Consider the following 18,001-nt stretch of genomic DNA (forward strand, 5'->3'; position numbering starts at 1 on the left):
CGACTATTTAAAGTAAAAGTAAAATATTTAATCTGTCCCCACAAAATAAGACTTCCGAGCTCTTGGCTAGTGTAATAATTGGCACGAAATGAGGATGCAAAAAAATGGCTGCCTATAAAAGTATAACCCCACTGCAAACCCTACTCCCCTCCCTAATGCAATCAATTCTTGTTCCAGCATGAAAAGCTATTTTCTTCTTCTCCATGTCATTATGAAAACAAATGCATTCAGTTCTCCGCCAGAAATGCAGCTGATGCAGAAAAATGATCCAGAACAATGCCTTACTGACAAGGATCAGTCAATTCCATTTCTTTCTGTGTGCATATGGCTGTGTGTAGATATTCGAGAGTGCTGATTCAGTGCAGTGCAAGGTCCGCATGGGTCTTTTCAAGCTATCCATAAAGGACCGTGTATCATTTTTTCTTATGTCTAAGAGGCAGAGCTTTCAGACGGTGAATAGTTTTTCAATAAAAAGAAGAAACACACAGTGGAAACATTTATAGTGCAGAGTCTGAAAGCCATTGTGGATTTGATGTAAGCATTTCTATACGTTTCTACTGCACAGAATTAACTGTAACAAGAACAACACGTTATATCTTTAAGAGCACTGGAGCTATGTGCGTGTAAGCTAGACTTAAATAAAAGATTAACCTGCATATCCCCTGTGTGTTACGAGAGCACCAGGTAGTTGTGCAAGCAGGCAAGCAGGTAGGCGTGCGGGGAGCAACAAAGACACCCAGAGGTGGCTTTTCTACCAGCTGAAGTCAGCCGGGGTGACAGACGGAGCTGAAGTGTCTACGCCTGCCTGAGCCTCACACCGTCCTGCCGTCATTGGAGCTGACAGGAGCGAGTCCACAGGAAGCTGAGGTGACGCCGAGGACCTGTCTGTCTCATACCTCTGAGAGGTCCGAGTGCTCACACCTTGTCAGCGAGCACTCACAGGTTAGCTGAAATGCAAACACTGGTGGTGGGAAGCAGATGACACAAATGCTGATTAATCAAGTAAAAAGGAAACCAAAGAAAGACTTGTGGAAATCCTTAGTATCGGATGAGACTCGAGAAAAAATCTAAAGCGCTGTGATTTTAAAAATTCTTTATTAATTCATGGATAAGTCAGTCCTCATCAGCCTATAAGCATTATAGCCTGATCAAGACACACTTATCCATGAATTATGGTATAAGGTCTTAATACCTTATAGCCAGATGGAGACTGGTTTATCTATTAATTAATACAAGGATTTTTTTTTACATTTAATTTCTTTGGACTGGCAACAACAATACTGGCGGTTTTCATTAATAATAATAATAATCAGGAAGTCTTTTTATTTTGTTTACTCTCTACTTGACCACTGAGCCTACCCTTTAAGAGCTTCTGGACTGTTTAACATTTTCTTCCTTTTCTACCAGGACTATAGCAATCTGCCTTTTTCTGAGAAATGTTTGCTTAAAGTGAATTTGAAATAGCTGATACAAATGTACCAGGGAATCTAACCACTCCTTCTTGTGTTATGAACACCAAATACACTGGAGGAATATTTCAATCTTGTAAGGATTAAATTTTTAAACTGTTATCCAAGTGCATTTCTGAATAGTTCTGTGAATTTATTTAAATTCTTACACTTTGTTCTAGACTCGTGTTCCACATACTGAATATTAGAATATGAAGGCAGCGATGCCTCGTAAGAGCCAAACTCTCATCAAGATAGACCGCTCTCACGTTTCAGTCAGAAGTTTATCTTTTTTTTTTCCTTAAAAGTATATGGAGATATTTATGACAGCTGAGAAAGGAGGGGTGCAGGGTACAGGTGTATGTAAACCTAAAAAAGTGGTCTCTTAACTCTCCCACCCTCCCTCTTGAAAACCTGGCGTAGTCTGTTAATGATTTGGATGACTGTGAGAGAGCATGAAGCCTCTTGGCATTCCCTGCTGGAAGGGATCTGTACTTTGTTAGCCTAAAAGTTTGCACAAGAAAATTGCACCCATGGGAGAGCAAAACAGGCATCCACCGTGGGGGGGATATGGAGGGGAGGGCAGGATTTATTTATAGCTTTTTTTTGCGTTGATGCTAAGTCATCAGACAGATATTGTACTGCAGAGAAGAGAAGCAGAGCAAATGGTTTAGAAGTGAGCAAACAAATATTTCTACCTCTCTCACAGTCCTGCATTTAGGGCCCGAGTAGGTTTACGGCAATTTGGTTCGTTTTTAAACTCCCTGCAAATATCTGTTGTTAGCTCGGTTCCTCGCTGCTGCTCGGAAAATCACACTTAAGGGAAAAATCAGGTGGAGAGAGAATATGGCGATAGTGATGATGACAGCTTGTGGTATTCCGGCGTTATTTTTGTACACACCATCCTCCATTATCCTGGAGTATCTGACTCTCAGGCTCCATTTTGTGGCCATTACGGCAGAAGAGGAAGATGGTCCTAAAGAGGAATCGTACTTCAAAGGACGGGCAAGGAAGCGGCAGCGGTCGGGTCAGCGGCCGTCGTCGGTTCACTGTCAAAGCTGTCATTTCGACTGGCCTTTCAGTTGTACTTAATCTGTTATGGGGAGTCTAATTCTATGATTATATTTGCATATGTATCCGTGTATGTATGTGTTTACTCTCTTCCCTTTAGCTGCCGGCTTGCTATCCGAGAATGGCTTGGTGATCTCGACTGCCTGCCTAGTGCTCTTTAATGAGATTATCAGGAGAAGAGTGTCAGTAAGTAGGATCTAAAATGAAAGCCATTATGGAGCATTATCACAGAGCTCCACCACCCCGGCCCCCCCCGATCCATCTGCTGTACGGCCACCCACACAGCCACTACACCCAGATTACAGCCGTGATTAGCACCGCAAAGTGCTGCTTAATTTAAACACCTCTGGAGAACATGTGGCACTTTGCTGCATTGCTGATTCGCTGCGCTTGAACACACACACACACACACGTGTGCGCACGGAGGGCAAAGATGGATTTCTCCTTATACACAACGCATTCTCTCAAGTGCTCGAGTTATTTCGAGTGACACCGGACCGAAGGCTTGTGTGCAACTCTGAAGTGTTCGTGTCATATTTGATTTCTTACAGGTGTATACATTCAACACACAACTGACTGTTGCGTCTTCACCTACCTTTGATCTCGCAGCGTGCGAGCAGTGATGTAAGCTTTGTAATGTTTGTCTTTCTTAACAGCTACTATTGTTGTCACACTTTCTTGACAACAGCAAATATGAGGAAAGATTAAAAGAGCATATATGAAAACTTGATAGAAAGTGAGAATTGACAGATGTGTGCAGAGGCCGGACTTCTTTCTCACTGACGCGTCCAGTTTAAATTTTCAGAAGAGAAAGCAAAGCCTCTTCAGCTCAGTCAGATTGTAGTGATTCACCTTGTATTTCCCCTTTTCTTTGGACAAACATCGAGTGTGTTTACATGGACATGAATATGCCCATTATGAAGCTTATCCTAGTTTTTAAAATGCATATTCAGAAACTGACATTTACTTGGTTATGCAGGTATATACCTGCATATGTGCAAAATAAACATACTATCCCAGTTGTTAATACAGGCTGTCGTTTACATGTTAGTGACATTTACATGCAACGAACTTTAGTTTTGATACCTGTGATCACACTTTACAATAACTTCACTGTGATTATTAACCTGACTTGCTCCACTATAGAAATTGGAAAACCTGCATCCTGTAGCCTGACTACGTCAAACTTGAAAAGTGCAGAATTTCAGATACTTTCGGTGTGGCCATTGATTGTGTTTCTATTTACTTGGGATCACTCGGCTGAAGCATCACAGGCATGGGTAGTCAGCAGTATGAAGATGCAAAGATAATCATATTCACATGCACTGACAAAAAAAAGGACTATTTAAATAACCAGGATACTTACGTCCATATAAACACACTCATTGAACTGCAAAATGTCCTGATTTTTACTTCGACTATATCACATATGTATTTTTATTTTGGTGAAACCCACTTTTAAGACTCACTAGGCACACCTCAAATTATAGTCCAAATTAGCGGGATCTTTTCCTAGTTTCTAAAAAGTTAATATTTGCGAAGTACAGCATCAGTATCCCAGTGCACCACAAAGAAGTCTCAGTTTTGTACCTGTGATCTTATCGCGAACCAGCTTGCAGGACTCGATCTCGCCGATGCTACCGAAGAGGCTGCGGAACTCTTCCTGGGTCATGTTCTGGGGCAGGTAGTTGACAATGAGGTTTGTCTTGCTGTCGTCGTTTGTTGGGCCGGTCTGCATTGGTGAGGGGCAGCCACGGCTGTTGTTGGTTGGCCCATTGGCTGTGGTTCCTCCTCCACTGGGGCCATTTGTCACTGGAGCCTCCATGTTACTGATGATCTGGAGAAGGGCGGAAAAAGGGACACACCAGGAAAGGAACCACACAGAGAAAGGGTAGGAAGAGACAAAGAGATGTGGCCATCATTAACAACATTTTCTTATTAAGTAGCTGCAACACTGTATGTGTAGTAAGCCTTACAAGACTCTGATGATTTTCCAAAATGTTATTTTGAAAAATTATATTAAAAGTCTCAATGAAAAGAAGAGAATCAAGCTGTGCACCCTACAGCCTTTGCTGTCTGCAGGATGCACAGCTTGATTCTCTTTGAAACAATGAGACATTTCAACATTAAACAACTGCAATGAAAACTATATTTTACAGTAAATATTAGTTAGTTAATATTCTTCTGTGGAAAAAGTAATTACACCCTTGGCTTTAAAAAATCGTATTAATAGTAGTGACTTTTTTTAAAATATCATTGCCTATAAGACATTCACTAGACTAGCTCAGTAGGTAGATGGTGGCCCCGTGACTGGAGGGTCGGGGGTTTAAATCCGCTGAACGGCTACCCTGAGGTACCCCTGAGCAAGGTACTGTCCCTACACACTGCTCCCCGGGTGCCCAATGGCTGCCCACTGCTTCACTGAGTGAATGGGTTAAATGCAGAGAGGAATTTCCCCACGGAGATCAATAAAGTATACATTAAAATTCGTGATGGCACTTTCATCAGTTTTTCTCCCTACATGTTCCAGATGTTTGAAATCTCTCCAAAGAATTTCAGAAAGATTCAAATCTGAGTTTTATTCTTAAATCCTCTTTTTTTATAACTTTCATTCTTTTGTAACTTAATTTCTTCTTTTCGATTTGCTGCATTTGATTCTCTATTTCATATTTTTACCATGTTGGAAGGTCTACTTCCAGTTCAATTTCAAATTTCGGACGGATGGTCTCAAATTATCTTAAAGTGATGTGATTCATAGTTGGATCAATACCTGTGAGCACTGTTTAAAGACAAATTTTGTTAGATTTTTCTTTGTGACTAATGTGTTTGTCTTCTTAAAATATGAACACGATTAAAATTTAGGTTTTACATGTCATATGTCCAGGTACTACTTTTTCCCTTTTATTCCTGCCTTTATAACTGATGGTTAGGTGATGAATATATACATTACAGATAAGGGTGAAAAATTTGTCCTGCTGCTCCTTGGCAGGTAGCTCCATGCCCTCCTGGGTTTTAATTGCACCTTAGAACACATATGCATCAACACTACAATGAGCGGGTGGAGGGAGGTTTGGAGTCTTCTCCCATCCCCATTCTCTGCGGCCTGCTGGAGCGGGAGGGCTAGTAGGAGGAGTTGGCCGTCCGACTGCGGTCTGGGGTGTGGGGCCTCCCTGCTGCTGCGGAGTCGGGGTGGTCTGCCTCTCCCCACCGCAGGGAAAAGGGTAACACCACCTGGGTCTGGGTGCAATTCCCCCCTCCAGGGGCAAGGGTACCTAGACCCGGTTCGTAGAGTACGCTTGGGGAGTGTGATTGTGTGTACAGTGTCTCTTTATGTCTGTCTCCACGTTGGTTGAGTGTGGAGTGAGTGCATATGAGAGCATGAGGGTGGGAATGGATGTTTGTGTCTGTGTGTGCCTGTATGTCTGTGTCTATATGTCAGGTTGGGTATCAGACGCCACCTCTCTGGGGACACCTCAGGCCCTCCAAGGTTTGGAGGCCTATCTCCACCCACCACCACTTCCCCTGCCGGTGGCGGACTCTCTCAGGTGTCGGTGTGTTGGTGGTTCTTTGTGTCTGGGGGTGGGCGTCCGGGTGCACACCGGCTCACTCCTTGGCGGCCGCTTGTCGGGGCCTGGGGCCTGGGGCTCGCTCGGGCCCCTTTGGAGGTGGGGTGCCCCCGGCCTCTCGGCCTAGGGCTCGGTCACTCAGGCGCAGCTGGGGGCCGGCGGAGCTCACGGGCGCGTCACTGCAACTCCCCCTGACTTCTGCTCCGCGGCTGCTGGGCGAGCCCTCATCTGGGACTCTCCTCAGCTCTTACTGGGACAGTGGCGCGGCTGCCCCTCTGTTGGTCTTCCATGGTCTCTTGTGTTCTGGGGGCCTCTGGATGTCTGGAGTTTTGATCTCCTCCATACCCGCTTCACACCCTGGAGGACGGGGCTGTGGCCCCCCCACACTCCCTAGCAGATCATTACATGGAGAAACCTTTGGAATGCAAGCATGCTGATCCACACAGGTATGCACACATGGGTATTCACAGACGCGGACTAAAGCTTTCTTGGCTGCTGCCTCAAAGCACACTGTGCGCTGTCTATCTTGCGTGCTGCACAATATCGTTTATTACTTAGTAAATACTGATATCTATGACTAGCTAGTTTATTGTGATGGTGCTTTGTTTTCTCTATTATTATGTTGCTCTTTGTTGTTTGCTGTCTCCTCTGTTTGTTTTTGTTTGTTTGTTTTTTTTTTTTTTTTCTCCATACAGGTGACCCAGGAGTTTTTTTTTTCTTCTCTCTCTTCCCCCCCCTTCTCACCGTCTCTTCTCCCCTTTGGTTTTCTTTCTTTCTCTCCCCCTCTCTCTCTCATTCATTCCCCCTGTCCTATTTATTAAAAAAAAAAAAAAAAAAATGACAAAGGATGAACTGAAGCTCTGCCATCACGTAATGTCGCATACTGCTGTTTCTGATGTCATTTAGAAAAAAAAAAAAGAAAAAAAAAAAGAAAAATTTGTCCTATATAATTAATGTTCTTTTCAGACCTAAAAAATGTGACATTAGCCTTGATCAGCGAAAAAAGGCCTGTGTGTGAGCAGTAATGCTGTCAACAAGTAATTAAAATGCATGATCAACATAAGTAAACCCTTGCACAGAGTCACAAACTAAATATGCAGTGAAAACAGTGCACACACTACATTCACCGTATCTAAACACTGAGAAATAAAACAAACGGCAGACACAAAGAGGATAAACAACTTAATATTCACGAAGGCAGTAAAGCCTCTCTGAAACGTTCTCTGATAGCTACTGAGGTTTGTGGGAGGGGGCAGCAACAGGGGCAGCCCTTCAGCTAACGATCTGACTGCTGATGCTGCTGCTGTGACAGAGAGAAGTTTGCATTTTCAAATCTGGCTTTTGCAGAGCATCTCAGGATCAAAGTGTTCAAAGAGGAACTGTGAGCCTGGTGTAAGTGTGAGAAAACAGGGGGAAAAGGGTGAGAAGGAGTAAGAGCCAGAGGGGGAGGTATTGCACTTTGCTTCTCTAACACTAAGAACACATTTATATTTATCAAATGCTTATCCTAGTGAATATTCCAACAAAATGCACAGGGAGCTTATGTAAACATTTGCATAAAGATAGTTATTTATCAAATTAATAGCATAAAAAAACTAATTTGAGATGGAGACAATCCTGATGAGTTTCCCTTGGCTCTGTCTCACACGTAAGCACTTCAGCGTTTTACTTTTAGAAACAATAATGATGTTGATGCTGCAAAAAGAGTCACGAAATCTACTGCAAGACTCTTGAAATCATAAAATTGGGCAAAAGCACCGCAAATGACCTAACATGCTGAAACCCAAATTAAGATGCAAATATTCTTTAATCTCATTCAATCAAATTTTTAAAGTCATCACTCAGATCTCTTCTTTCCCCTGCTAAGCTATTCAGCTTCCAGGCTATTTTTAACTATTCTTAAGTACACGCAGACAGCCTGCACTTGGAAGCAGGGCTAGTATTAGCAAAGGAGAGACGACACTCAAGCCGTATTTCGCTCTATTTCTGGATTATCAAAAGGCCGGACCTGTGTTCTAATAATATATCTCAAAGCAGAATTTAAAAATTTCCCAGTTTGTCCAGAAATAGTTTACGATGCGTGTACTTTAATCGCTGTGCTTTTATCTGTCGACGTGTGGTAATAAATGAAATGGCAGATGAAACCGTTAACTGTTGAGTTACCGTACAAACACCATATTATAATTAAGCATGCATAAAATTGGGCTCGTTTGGAGGCTGAATTGGTAAGTGAATTCAAAACAGATGACCTAGAAAAGTCAACAGTACATTTTAATGAGAAGTAGAGAACAACTAGAGTACAATGAGCCTGTGGTTTTTATTTGAATCTGTAAAACTGTGAGTATTTCTACCTCCTACCAACTAGACCAATAAAATCTTAAGGGATAGGACACGGCTGCTTGGATGGGTTAAAGCATCCATTTCTTCCCTGACCTTTAATATTCCTTTTATCATTCAGTATCCTTCTTTTCCTCTGTCTAGTGTTTAGTAGCAGCTCCAAAAACACATCAGCCTTAAATCTGCTTCCATCTTCTTATTTTTAACACACACACGCGCCAGCACACGCTTTCATGTATTCGCAGTCTGTGGCATCTGCAGTGAGTGGAAGAGGCACGCACTCAAAGGCACACACAATCACACATACAAAGAGAGAACAATGGCTCAAGCCCACAGCAGAAAACAAACAGACAGGGAGATGTCTAAAAGCTCTCAAGATGAGAGCTGCATGCAAATTGTTCTTTTGACAGTATCCTTCCCTACTCACTCACCACTCTACCACAACACAGATACAGAGACAGACTGAGAAAGACGGGGGGAGAGAGGGAGACTGAAGAGGAAGGAGAGAATAGCATCTAGCCATAACAGAGTTGATTGGAGAGAGCCTTATTAAATCTGTTTACATTCCCTGCTGGGCTCCATTCTGTCAGAGAGACTTTCAACTCCATGGGACGTTTTCTGAGGAGGTTTTTACACCAAAATGGCTGCCTCTAATTAACAGGGACCTGCCGAGTACCAGTAGCCAATTATATTCCTCTCCTTGTCCCTGCCTACCAGCATTTGTGCTGCTCAGCAGTCCACTTCATGTTGGTTGTGAACACTCTGGCTGTCCCTGCTCTCCCACTGTGGAGCCTAGTGCTGAGAACAGACTCGCTGCATGTCCTGCTGACTGGGTACAACACATAGCCAGCACTCATAGGCTCTCAGGCTCGAGATGCGGCTTCTTTTACTCACAAGTTATCCTGCTCCTTGTGTAGGAGGCCGAGCCAGCACCAGCGCTTCTGGCTAAAAGTAATGCATCTAAACTGCGTGCAGCTGTTGAAAGCATATGAAACGGATGTGAGAGCGCGTTAGAAAAGATCTGATATAAGCTGTTGCCATTAGGATGAAAAATATCAATACCCATTCGCTGTATCGAATAGATTGGCTGGACTACACCAGTGACTTATAGTCATCGTTTAGTTAAAGCAAAGCGCAGGCTGAGGGACGTATCGCTTTTACTTTTAACGGCTGCTCGAATCCTCGACGCAAGAGAGAAAATCAAATTAAAAGCCGGATATAAGAAGGAGCAAATTGAGTAAGACTTTCGGAAAGCAGATGTCTTTTAGAATTGCCCACATTTGCAGCTTTGCATGTTAATGGAATGGTAAATAACTGTTTTTAAGTACTAAAACGTAAATGGTTCCATATAAACAGAGAAAATATGAGACATCAAAGTGCAACACTCGTTAACGGCTTCCTAAATTATATGCACACGATGAACGTGTCAGCTTTTCACTCTTCTGTGCATAGCCCCCTCTACCCTCGCAACCCCGTCCATCAATCTCTGCTCAAGTTCCAACTGTCTCAGTCAGCAGCATCACCGACCAGTGTGCATTAATGTGAACACAGTGCAACATCAGATCATATTACTTCATGGGTGTGTAAAATGGCTGGGCCATCCATTTGGCAGCAGTAGTCTCCTTACCATCTTTGGCTGTGTCAGCAATCCCTTCTCTGCCCAGCCCTGGAGCTGTGGGAGCTCTGCCTGACGCCACTGTGTCTCTGTCGACCCCTATGGAGCGGAGCACAGGGAGGGAGGGATGCACAGCCCACCGTCAACATCATACACTCACTTTACAAGGTTAGGGTTGTAGTGGGACTTGGGGAGTGGAGGGGTTGAGGATGTTGAGAAAATGGCAGCTCACTAGAAAAACACAGTTGCACCTTTGCAGTCCCCATCAGCCGTAATAAAACAAAGACAGGTGGCTCAGGGGTTTTCGTATTTGTCTCTCCGTTTATTTTCTCGTTTGTCGTAAAGTAAACGAATTCAAATGCTAACACTGGATTTGGTGAGACAGAAATGTGGCCGAATCTATTATTTCTTTCATTTATTAAAACTGACGCGAGCACCTTCGGAGCCGGCAGAATAAAACCGAATGTGTGTTGATGTTGGCAGATTGGTGTGGGGACTGCAATGACCTTGGCAGGGTTTATAATGAGGGTTTCCCTCTTGCTCTCTGTGGGTAAACAAGCCTGTGGTTGAAGAGACAGAAAATGCCACAAATGAGCAGGAAGTCTGTTCGCTGGCTCTCCAGAGCAGGGGGCTTAAATGCCTGCAGCTATCTACAGATGCTACAACAGCCAATTTAGCAGGAGAAGAGGAAGAGAGGAGGTATGACCTCTGCCTTCATTTACTCCTTCAGAGGGATGAAGAGCGGGAGTGAGGGATCAGATGGGAGGAGGTAGAAAAGGCAAGGGCTGAGTAATGGGGAAGACATTTCCAATACTTCAAAGAAAAGGAGAGACAGTGGTGGGGGAGGAGGAAGAGAGTCTGTACATGTTCTGTTGTCAATGTGTCTTGTAAACTTAGGCAGGAATGCATAATGGAGGTCTAAATGAGAGTGAACTGTCAGCTTCAAAAGAGAAAAAGAAGATACAGAGGGGCAGAGAGGTCAGGGTGGAAAGGAGGACAAGAAATATAGCTTCTCCTTGCCGACTGACAGAAGCAAAAAATGCAGATTTTTTGGGATCGTATGGGGGGAAAATCAGTTGAGCCACCTTTTGTTTTAATATGGCGAGGACCAAAGGGTTGCTATTGAATAGTCTGCAAATCTGACTGGTACAAATTAATGACAAACATTTTTTTTTTGTGTTTCAGGCTTTTAGTTATGCTAATGTCAGTGTCATGCAGGTGTACCAAAGCCAGTAAGCGTGTATTTAAAATCATTTAAGAGAGTCAAGAGTGGGCAGTTGGAGGGATAGCAACTCCCCACATTAGTCACAACTTAAAACCACCACATACAGTGTCGTGGACCAGCATTCATCTCATTAGGAGGGCAGAGGGCAACATACTCTACAGTCAATTTAAAACAAATGTCCCAATAAATGTAAAGTTAAGTGGCTACCCTGAAAAAAGGAAACGTTAGGCAGAGGTGAAACATCCAAATCTTTTTCACCCATTCTGCAAAGCTTTTTATTTACATTGCCGTGTGCCGCAGCAAGCAGACAATGCAGCATTATCATAGCATGTACAAATGTGGTGATAAAAATGTAAGAAGCAGCAAGCAGATGTACATGAGTCAATTTAAACAGCTAACGCATAGTGGAAGGGTGCATAATGCTGGCAAAAGGAATATTACATTTTCTTAGAAGTGCATCTCATTTCGGAGACACTGCTCAGTGCTCAACCATTCGATAAAACAAAGAAAGTCTCTCTCACTCACACACACACACTTTCATCTTTCTTCGTAGTCTCACTGTCCTTGCGTTTATCACATGAACACACGTGTGCGTCTTCTGATAAAATCTCAAATAACACTGGAATAACAGCGCAATGCAATTACATTCACCAACCATTGAGATGAAAAACTGCTCATGGATACATTTTCAATTATTCAGGGAATACATTTCAGTCTGTGCTCAGATGCTGGGAAAGGTTATTATATAATCAATACACTCTATAACGCCATTAATATTTTATGCCACAAAAGTGCTTCCTGTCTCCTTGGGCTCCCAACCAGTGGTATCTGGGCACTGCATTTGAATAGGACGAGCCTTTTCCACCTCTAGCAGGGAAGACGTGTATACATTTGCTTTCCTCTAACACTGGGAAATACACTAGGCCCACACGCAGCTGCCATCCGTTTTAGTCTACCTTTTCCTCCATATTATGCACAAGACAAGCTCACATTTCTTTTCTCCACGTGCCTAAGACACCAGTGGTACAGTTTTACCAGAATTTAGATGACAAAGTCGTTTTAACTTCCGTTTCACGTTTATCCCTCCTGTTCCGCTTTTAGCCAATAAAGCTACCACTTTATTTTTCTGGCCTGGTGCAGCCCCCCCCCCCTTCTCTTACAGAGCTTAGACAATCAATTTACCCTGACTTGGCCAGGATAGATGGAGGCTATAGAGACTGTGGAGCAGACAGTATGCTGCAGGATCTCTCCACTGATAGACACACTGCCTGGCAGCTACAAAATGGAGCCAGCATGCAACCATCTGACTTTGCCTCATCATCTTGCTTTATATAATTTGCCATTTCCTTATGCCTTTTCCAACTTGTTTTATTCTTTAAAATTCTGACCAGTTTTTAAAATGAGAAACGAATGGATCAGGTCAAATTCTGGATTTGCTGTCAGCTACAGACGCACTGCTAATTACGTGCCCGCCTCTTGCCACCACAAAGCAAACTTCAATTCTCTCTCAGTCTGACAAACTGAAACGGAATTGGAGTTCTTACCAAACTGACTTAGACACAAAGAGATTAATACGACTTTACTATCTCAGTTTCTCGGCCAGTCGAGTTCCGTGTAATGCTCTCTGCGCTATTGATTTTTATTTTTCTCTCCTCTCCTTTTCTTCCTGGAGATCTCTCTCTCCATCTCTCCACCTCCACCATCCTCTTCCGAGCTCTGAAATGTCCTGCAGGTCAGACGGATGCTGGGCCGGATCAATCAGGGAAAGTAATCTGGGACGCCTCATGCACGCAAGCACACACACAGACACATCACAGATACTCACCAACCCACACACACACACCCTTCCTCTGTTGCACTCTGGCCTGCCTGCCTCCAGTCTCATTGATCTGCATCTACTTCACCAAATGGATTCTTCTCTTCTTCTATCCTCCTCCACCTCTTTTCTCTCTGTGTGACTCAGAATAATAAATGTTCCAGACCGCGCGAGACGTGTACGTAAGCAATTTTTCATTTAACTTTGGCTTGACTTTTTTTTCCCTCTCGCTTCTTTTTTGTGATGTTTCAGTCTTCCAGTGAGATCGATGCAGCTTTCCCACACACTTCCTCGCAGCCCCTGGGTAATCAGCACATACTTGTGTAAGGTCAGAGGTCAGGAGATGATAGGATAGGGCCAATTGCTGTGGGTTATCTCAAGAGCTCAAGATTTCACAGACAATTATAGGACGACCCAGTGTTCTTATTTTCAGATGATGAAGCTCTGATGTATTCCTCAGTATCACTTGTTTCTGAGAGTCTGGCTGAACGTAAATACTGACACACTTTGCATTTGAATGTATATGAAGGAGTCATATAACTTTCTCCACTCTATTCAGATTTATCTGGTCCAATCACTTATATGTAATTTTTAAATGCATATTTTCCATACAGAGAGCATCCTTTAAGCACAGAGACTCTGAGGACCTGCATTGCTCTATACATACGTACAGTCGTTCTCATTCACACACACAGACACACACGCCAAAGTCTCCTTTGCTCAACCAAACTGTAGGCGGAACTGAAGCCATTTGTCCACTGGCTGAATCCCAACTCTGCACCAACGCATGCAGAAAATTGGTGAGCATCTTGACTCTGGAGATGACACTTCAATTTGTTGAGCTCCAGTGACTGGTGCTCTGCAGTTCATCCCTTGTGGGCGCATGAGATCAGCTGGACACCTGCCTAGCTGTTTGGCTGAAGCCTGGAGCACAGGGGACCGGGCCTTGGAATTGAAGGCCTGGCCTTGCCTGTCAGTCCAAGTCCCTGTCCCTTAGCCCCAGCCCTGGCCTCGCCTCTCAGGTCCTCATCACAGTTCCTCTAGTTTCACACCCATGCCAGGGCTAGTCCCTTGCCCGATGCCTTTGACCCCTATTTCTCAGCCCTGAGCTGCAAGTCACTGCAGTGCCATCTTCCCAACAGCGGTCTTCCCCTGAAGGGCATCAAATCCCATGAACAGCTTCCCAGCCTTTGTTCCACTTCTAGCTAGTGTGGCCAGCACCTCAGCTTCCAGCTCAGTCAAATCAGCAAGATGTCTCTGCTGTGCATCACTGTCTGTCCTGCTGTAATCCCTGTGACTGATGGGAGTGATCATTGTCGAGGCCCTAAGCTAGAACATTTTGGTGGATTAAAGAGGCTAAATCATGGTCTCAGCTGCTACATTTCCATTTCCATCCTTAATTAAATGTAAATGTGGTTAAAGGTTTTAGTGGAGATGGTATCTATCTAACATGTGGGGTTTATTCACAAAGTAATTACCTCGTTTCCATGGATGGTGGAGAATAGGTTTGTGTTTGTGATCCCTGATATAGCTGTGATTTAACATGACACAAAATGTGTCCATCCATTTTTAGAATACGAAAATCCTGTTTGCAATGGCTCGGTTAACATTTGGTTACTTTTACAGACTGCGGCTCTTGTGACACTGCAACAGAACCTACAGTAGCGCCATGACAAAGACTTGCACTACTCTGAGTTGCATTTCAGGGAAAAGCTTATGTTTCTGTACAACACTCATTTCCGTGTTGAGCTGAAGCTGCTTTTCGCCGGGTGGGAACGGGGACAGAGGACGCAAAAACCGACAACAAGGCAGGCAGAGCAGGCGGGCTCATCTGACTGAATCAGCACCATGTGTCATGAGCGAGGACACCACCTCCACAAGTAGCTGGCAGGTGAACGCGGCCACGCACCTGTGCAGGCAACCAGCCATTTTAGTGAGATTGCCTCCTATCTTTAGCAAAACACACTAAGGAAAACTAGTGCATACATAAACAAACATATGGCATCATGCACAAATACACAAGATTCACTCAACCTCTGAAACATTCTCCCTGTTTCTGTGCCCACCTGCACATGTTGGGTCAAAAATAAGCAATTCAGCAATGCTTCGGTATCGCAACCTAACGCGTATTACTTGCTTGCACTACCTTATAGCCATGCTAAAAGTAACCTCCCCATAAGGGGAGACCAACAGAATAAGAAACTTGTACACTCCTCTGACTGAACTCAATTTTCAGCATAATTCACAGTAGTGGGTCTAATTAAAACTGGTTTGAGGCTGGAAGTGGTAATATTGGCTTTGTTTAACAGGTATTTAAAAAGCTATAAACAGCCTGGGGGTATACGATAAGAACAAAACCTACAGCACAGCACTTACAGAGAGAACAAGGGAGAGACAGGAACACTTGCCTGGCTGCTAAGCAGAGGCAGTGCTCGTCCTAATCTAATCACTGTTTCCCCCATCAGCGGCATCTCAGACACGGCCTGCCTGTGTGCGTATGTGTGCACGTACGTGCGCGTGCGTCTGCCTTGCAGCAAAGGCATAGAGCTAAATCACATAGACACCGAATGACCGTTGTACTGGAGAATTCATTCCACAGCCCTGGGTACTATGTGAGTGTATGCTGGTGTGTATATGCGTGCTCTGAACTAATCTGGTTATTGATTCGACTCTGAACCGGAGCTCATATAATCAAATAGCTGCAAGGGAAAAGGACAGCCGTCCGTCATCTGTCTTAATGAGTAAACATTTTGATGAAGGCAAAGAATAACTCAAAGCTACGTGTAGAGGCAGAGGAGGTTACAGCTTCACTGATAGAGTGACAAGCTGAAACTTTACAGCAATCCAGTGGCGGCTGCTCGGTAATCGTCGTCCTATGCTAAGCGATATTGAAATAGCAAACTATTTCATGCCTATTTCACGCATATGTACTTTGCTCTTTTGAGTCTTTGGTACAGATAGAATCTTGGCATCATTTAAAGCTTTTGTTACATTAACTACCATATAAACCTAAAAAAATAGCCGTCTTTTGAATATGCCTCGAGTCTGACACCTTAATATTTCAGTCACTTTTCTAAAACTATAAAGTTTCCCCATACTAGTAGCTACACAATCAGTCTGGAGTTTGACTTGTCATCTGTGAAAGTCTAATCTCAGTTTAACTCGATGTGAGAGTGGTGCAATCATAAATGGCTTCTACTGCAGCACGAAGATAGGAGAGCGAGACACACAAGCCTACATGTATACCAGCACAGCTAACAGACGAGGCCCGCGGCACACCAGCTAAACCATTAAGTGTGGCGTGCATTCAAACGAACAGATTAATCCCCCCTACTGCTACGTAGTGCAGAGTAATTGAAAATGTCTACAGGAGACTATCTCTGTTCATATACTGTGGCGTATGCTTAGGAGACAATGTATAGAGGGAGGTGGCTGATTGCCACGGAAAATTCAGCAGCAGCGCTTTTTAGTCTGACAGAATGTGCCGGAGAGCCGTGCATCTACAAGATAGCACAAATCTACCTTCCTACCGTTCCAATTTTCTCTCCCCTTTTCTTTTCTCTCTCTGTACCTCCAGTATCGACTTGACAGGTGCTGATCATGACTAATCCTGACGTTTGTTGGTTACGATAAGGATCTGATGTACCATATTCTTCATTTCCATCAAGGTGTACTGTTTAGGAGGGATGACATTCCTCTCAATTGTTAAGGGAAAATGCGTTTACTGTAATCGTCCGTATTCCTTTCGGGACAAACAAATCTATTATCAGAGATGCCATCCCAGATCTGCGTAGTTAGCTCGCACTGCTGAACCTATGCTGGGTAAGTATGGTTGATCTCGGGGAAAATAGCCTTTTTATCAACCTCTTCTTCCTGTGTTTATTGTATGTATACATATATATATATATATATATATATATATATATATATATATATATATATATATATATATATATATATATATATATATATATATATATATATATATATGAGAAGATGCTGTAGTTTCGTGTGTTAGTTTTAGCATACACAGTGGCCCCTAGCTTTATGAGTTTATGAGATTTCCTGGTGTCTTGGTTTATTCCATATGGCAACACTGGTCTTTTTCCTCCTTGTGTTCGCATTGCTACTGAAGATAACTCTAAATGACGCTGTGTGGGATTCTGTTTTTGTAGGCCTTAATGTGTCTATTACCAGCAACAATGGTGCCATTTTGTAGCATGTTCAGTTGCATGTTCAATCTATAATTCATCTGGCTACAGAAATATATAAATGTTTAATATGTCAGAGGCGGTGAGGCCTGTCGAAAGCATGACCTTGAAACGTCCATTAAACATCACACGGCTACAGCACTGGGGCCAGTTAAGCTGCCAAAGCCAAAAAATAGGAAAAAAAACATGCAACGTGTACACACACACGCTCTCACTCTTACACATTCACACAGCCCGTCTGCCTGCTGACGCTTTCCACTGCTTTCTGTTCCCTTTTTTCCTGGGATGCAAAATGCAGATGAGACGAGTCAGCCGCTTGTGCACAGTCTCAGGAGAAACTGCCAGTCAAATCCAAACATCTGTATGAATACCAAAACACACAGGGTACAGTGGAGGATGAGAGAAAGAGAAGGAGGGGCGAGGGACATAGAGAAGATGAGGGAGAGAGTGGATCGAGTAGAACGAGCAGTAAAGTAGCTAGGAAAGCCAGTGTTCCTCTCTCTTTCTGTATTTTTGACTGAACAAAGAGCCATATACACATGAATACCTCTTTCCTCCCACTGTATTTTCCATCGGGATATTTATTCTGAAAAGCAGCGATGCACAACAAGGGCTCGGTCCTGTGTTTGCTAGTGGGCTGAAGCGCTAACACTCCCCAGCTGATTATGTGTCTGTCTGTAGCAGTTTGAGCTGCTGCCAAAGGAATTAGGTC

General features: G+C 43.5%; 1 protein-coding gene across 6 annotated transcripts in view; it reads right to left on the reverse strand.

The window, feature by feature from the left end:
- elavl4 (ELAV like neuron-specific RNA binding protein 4) overlaps positions 1–18,001 on the reverse strand; it is a gene marked incomplete at its 5' end in the record, with an annotated part of 72,134 nt that overhangs the window by 34,373 nt on the left and 19,760 nt on the right. For 4 of the 6 annotated variants that reach the window (XM_080877460.1, XM_080877459.1, XM_080877458.1 and 1 more), the window contains 2 exons: positions 4,110–4,356; positions 10,050–10,136. In XM_080877460.1, the coding sequence (XP_080733586.1) occupies positions 4,110–4,356; positions 10,050–10,136 (334 nt within the window). The remainder of the gene's footprint in view (positions 1–4,109; positions 4,357–10,049; positions 10,137–18,001) is intronic. The other 2 variants (XM_080877462.1, XM_080877461.1) reach the window with 1 other exon arrangement.

Source organism: Rhamphochromis sp. 'chilingali', assembly GCF_963969265.1.
Source record: "Rhamphochromis sp. 'chilingali' genome assembly, chromosome: 3".
Classification (NCBI taxonomy): Eukaryota; Metazoa; Chordata; class Actinopteri; order Cichliformes; family Cichlidae; genus Rhamphochromis; species Rhamphochromis sp. 'chilingali'.